The sequence below is a fragment of the Myotis lucifugus genome, unplaced genomic scaffold (assembly GCF_000147115.1).
Source record: "Myotis lucifugus unplaced genomic scaffold, Myoluc2.0 scaffold_133, whole genome shotgun sequence".
NCBI classification, from domain to species: domain Eukaryota; kingdom Metazoa; phylum Chordata; class Mammalia; order Chiroptera; family Vespertilionidae; genus Myotis; species Myotis lucifugus.
The window spans coordinates 223,309-228,139 of NW_005871181.1; the positions used below are offsets into that span (position 1 = coordinate 223,309).

General features: G+C 47.1%; 1 protein-coding gene across 1 annotated transcript in view; it reads left to right on the forward strand.

Moving 5' to 3' along the window:
- SLC30A10 (solute carrier family 30 member 10) overlaps positions 1–4,043 on the forward strand; it is an 18,073-nt gene extending 14,030 nt beyond the window's left edge. Inside the window, exons 2-4 of the mRNA XM_006094309.3 lie at positions 555–632; positions 2,222–2,461; positions 3,544–4,043. Of these exons, the coding sequence (XP_006094371.1) occupies positions 555–632; positions 2,222–2,461; positions 3,544–4,043 (818 nt within the window). The remainder of the gene's footprint in view (positions 1–554; positions 633–2,221; positions 2,462–3,543) is intronic.
- The last annotated feature ends 788 nt before the right edge of the window (positions 4,044–4,831 follow it).

Sequence of the window (4,831 nt, forward strand, 5' to 3'; positions counted from 1 at the left end):
TAAGCCAACATTTCCCTCTATGTTTTCTCTCCATGCCCACGACTTTTGTTTTTCTCCCGGACCCGTGGGCCCCCTTTGCGTGTATTCCCTCCGCCCCTGTTCTTTTTGTACAGTATTGATTGTCTTGGAAATTAGTTATTATTGGGCAACAGATATCACGCCCTCTCCTCTCCCCTTTTTCACATGCGAGCTGCAATTTTCTCTCTCCCCTTTTGCCCCCCCCCCCCCATCCTTCCGTTCCCCTGGGAGTTACGGATTCTGGGGTGGAGATGGGCTTCTGCACTTGCCTCTCGGTGTTACAATTGTTTGGAAGTGTGAATGAGTCCAAAGGTGGATCCCAAGGCTCATGTCAAGGCCAGCAGGGCCTGTTCCTGGCTCTGAGCCTCCCTGTGCTGTGTGTGTGTGTGTGTGTGTGTGTGTGTGTGTGTGTACAGGTGTGGGGGGTCAGATAAGCTGGGAGGAATTTGAAAATAACAAGCCTTGTTTTTTGAGACCATTGGTTCTTTTTGTTTGTAGAACTTATACACAACACAAGGTTTCTTCTTTGAATGCAGGTGACTCCCTGAACGTCCAGCACGAGCCGGAGGAGACGATGAGGAAGGAGAAGAAGTCGGAAGCCCTGAATATCAGAGGTGGGGTGGCCCTTGAGCCGACTGGAAAGCCTTTCAGGGCTACACCTGGTCTGCGCTGGTCCCTTCCCTTTCTGTTCGCCTCTGAGCCGGTTAGAAAGTGGGCAGGCTGCGACCTGTAGACTCTGACCCGGCTCTTGCCTCATCCCCGCATCGATTGGGAGGGAGACACTCATTGCTCGCCATTGACCCTTGCTCACTGAGACGCCCCAGCGCTGCCTGCTCAAGAGCTTCACAGATCGGTGACACCCTCCCATTTCTCTTGGTGTTGCCCACCCGTGGGTGTTGCTAACCTACAATGCAGCCCATTTTCACTGAATGGCATTTTGATAAGGTGGGAAGTGAGTAGGCGGGCAGCTATCCCAGGGGGACCCTCATGGCCATTCTGTGATCGGTCTTGTTGACTCACTTGAATCGCCACCTTCAGGTCCAAAGGGGGGGGTTCTGGGGAGACACGTGGAAGGCACATCCCTAGCATTCCTCCTACCAAGAGCTCAAGGTCACAGCGCTGGGCCAAGGTCAGTCCTGGGGGTTCAGAGGTGCCTTTCTCACCGGGCACCAACATCTCTCCTTTCCAACTTTTCAGACAATGACTTTGCTTTGGGTCAATGCCCAACCTTGATTTTGAGAATTTCAACAAAGACCATGCTACTACCTTTTACTTTCAGGTGGTTTGGGGAAGCCTAGGACTTAGATGGAAATAATATGAAGAAAAATTAATAATCCAGGAAGCGTCTTTATTTTTGAGAGTCTCACATCTGTTTTACAAAGTGATACCCGGGATGGATCTATAGGGAGGATCAGAAAATAACAACAACATGTGAGCTCCTAAAAACTCAATGAATTAATTTCAGAGGGATTTTTTTATTTTTAATTATTTAATTTTTATTTTGTCATGAAATTAACTAAGGGGAAGTTCTTAGAGTAGAACAGGATATGTAGACATTTCTAAATAATGAATTAACATTTTTAAGCTCTGTAGTCTTACACCCATAGAGTCAACCAATGATGATGAAGGCTTTAAGCTTATTCAATAGTTTTGGGGTTTGAAATGAGCTATGACTTAGTGACATGATTTTTGTTCTGTACAGTAGATAATCTGCTCTTCTCAGGAGTTGGGAAAGTTTCTTTTATGAGCTTTAGTCCCTCACCCGCTATTTTTATTATTTTTTAATTTTTAAAAATGTTATTTTTAAACTACAGTTTACATTCAATATTATTTCGTATTAGTTTCAGGTGGACAGCAGTGTGGTTAGGCACTCGTATACTTTACAACAACAGGAGACTTTCTAAAGAGCTTGGTGATGAGTCTTTTTGGAAAGAGAATCTGTAATAAAAAAAAATCACTATCCTTTTAGGTTCAGTTTGAAAAACAGATATGGTAGGTTTTTAAGATCGAGTTCGCCATCACATCGCTTTAACTCTCTGAAATCAATAAAAATCTATTAAAAAAAATTGAATCCATCCTGCCGTTCCTACCCTAAAGAAAACAAATAGCCACGGATCTTCACCGACGTGGGACCCCGAGCCCGGAGCGTGACGTGGCCCTGAACTTGGACGTGTGCCTTAGGGATCTTGCTTTCTTCCGGCAGGTGTGCTTTTGCACGTGATGGGCGACGCCCTGGGCTCGGTGGTGGTGGTGATCACGGCCACCATCTTCTATGTGCTGCCCCTGGACCAGGACCACCCCTGCAACTGGCAATGCTACATTGACCCCAGCCTGACCGTCGTCATGGTGATCATCATTTTGTCGTCTGCCTTCCCGCTCATCAAGGAGACCGCCATCATTCTGTTGCAGATGGTCCCCAAAGGGGTCAACGTGGAGGAGCTGAGTAAGTCAGGCGGGTCTGATCTAGAACCACTGTCCACTTCCTGTCCTCCAGGCCAAAGGGCCCGTGTTACTTCAGAGCCTCAATTATCCCTATCAGCGGTAGAGACATGCTTCATCCCTTGGAGCTTCGAGAAATGAGTCACGGCTCCAAGAACCAAAGGTCCTTTGCAGCCTATGATTCTGTGACTCACCTGCACATTTTTTTTAAATATATATTTTTTATTGATTTTAGAGAGAAAGGGAGAGGGAGAGGGAGTTAAAACATCAATGATGAGAAAGAATCATTGATCTGCTGCCTCCTGCAGGATCGGGGATCGAGCCCACACCCCGGGCATGTGCCCTGACCAGGGAATCGAACCGTGACCTCCTGGTTCATAGGTCAACGCTCAACCACTGAGCCACACCAGCTGGGCTGACCTGCACATTTTTTTGAGAATGTAGTGCTCAGGCAATTCCTGTTCTTGGACTACTTACCTGGGCTACTTACCTACATGTCAAGGATTTATTTTCATCCAAATAAGGTGAACTCCATTTTTATTCTTCCCATTCTGAAACCATGAATCTCTTGTGTTCTATCTAGATCCTGCTTTCAGCTTAATTGATTTAAAAAAAAATTTTTTTAAATTGACTTTTAGAGAAAGAGGAGGGGTGAAGGAGAGAGAGAGAAACATTGATGTGAAAGAGAATCATCGCTCAGCTGCCTCCTGCACGCCCCCTACTGGGGATCGATGCCTGCAAACGAGGCACGTGCCCTGACCTGGAATCAAACTGGCAACCTTTCGGTACATGAGACAACACCATCACCTGAGCCACACCGGGCATTTTTTCTTGTTCTTAAACTTATTTTCTTGAATCACCTTTTATGGCCTAAAAATATTTGGTAGAGGAATTCCAAGAGGAGAAAGATGATGGGGCCATGTCCTTGTATAGCTGAGGTGAGGCTATTTTTCTTCCTGTTATTCTTAGTAAATACATCATTTTGATGAGAATGCTTCAAGGGACCACACCCCCCCGCCCCTGAAGTAGTTCCATGTTTCCGTTCTAGCTCTCACCTGGGCTGTCACTTGCTCTTCCCTGTCCTAGTGAGTAAGCTCGCGGCCGTGCCGGACATCAGCAGCGTTCATGAACTGCATATCTGGGAACTTATAAGTGGGAAGATCATTGCCACCCTGCACATCAAGTACCAGAAGGACAGGGGGTATCAGGACGCCAGTCTGAAAATTCGAGAAATCTTCCACAGGGCGGGAATCCACAACGTGACCATCCAGTTTGAGGCCGTGGACTCGCCGGAGTCTCTGGAGCAGAAGGACACGCTGTCGCTGTGCAGCTCCCCCTGCATCTCCAAGAGCTGTGCCAAGCACCTGTGCTGTCCCCCCCGGGCACTGCCCCTGGCCCACGTCAATGGCTGCGCTGAGCACAACGGCTCTCCCCGTCTAGACATGTACCAAAGCCAAGGCCTCGGTCGACCAGAACTCTCGGAAGTGGCGATTGAAGTATCTCGGGATGGCCGTGTGAGTGACCATGGACAAGCTTTCACCAAAACTCAGGAGGACCGATGTTATACCAACAGCACACATTTTTAATCCGGTCCCCGCATGAGCAGACTATATAGGCGAGGCACTTTGGACCTGCAGCTTGGCCTGTGGGAGCAGCTCTGTGGGTTGTAGGCACTGACCAAACCCACGGGGTGCACTCTGTGGTCAGTGAGGGGTTGGCTGTGTGGGGTGTTCATTGACCGTGTCTGCGAATTTTTACGGGACTGACAAGGTATCCCATTGCGTGGTCCTGGAGGTCTCATGCTGCTCTTCAAGGGTTTTCGTTTGCTCATTGATTTTTCTGAAGCAAACTGCACTGGTGTGTGTATGTCAGGGGCACTGAAGGCGGGGACTCAGTGACTGTGGACACGGGACTCAAAGTAGTTTTTGTTTGACACCGATTAGAGCCTCCAGCTGACTCTCAGGTGAGCTCATTGCTGAGTATATCGCACAAACTTAGGAGCCATAATGGCTGTTTTTTTTTTGTTTTGTTTTGTTTTTTTTCCATTCCACCAGAAGATTATAAAAGAGGAAGAATAGTCTTGTCACTGCAGCATTTTTTTTCTTTGGCTTATTTTTGAATGAATGTAAATGGAGACCTATTAAGGAAGAAGAGCACTTTCAGACAGAAGAAAGGTGAGCTTATGGGGGGGGGGGGGGAGGCAGAGTGGGGAGAGAGCAGGAAGAAAATGCTATTGGGCCATTTCATTTTGTGAGGTGGAAAGAAAATGAATGTTTACTTTCTGCTGTGAACTGGGCGTTTCAAATGTTTAAATATATAAACTATTTTTCTTTTTTCACGTGGAAGTATAGGAATATTTCTACTTAAGTATGAC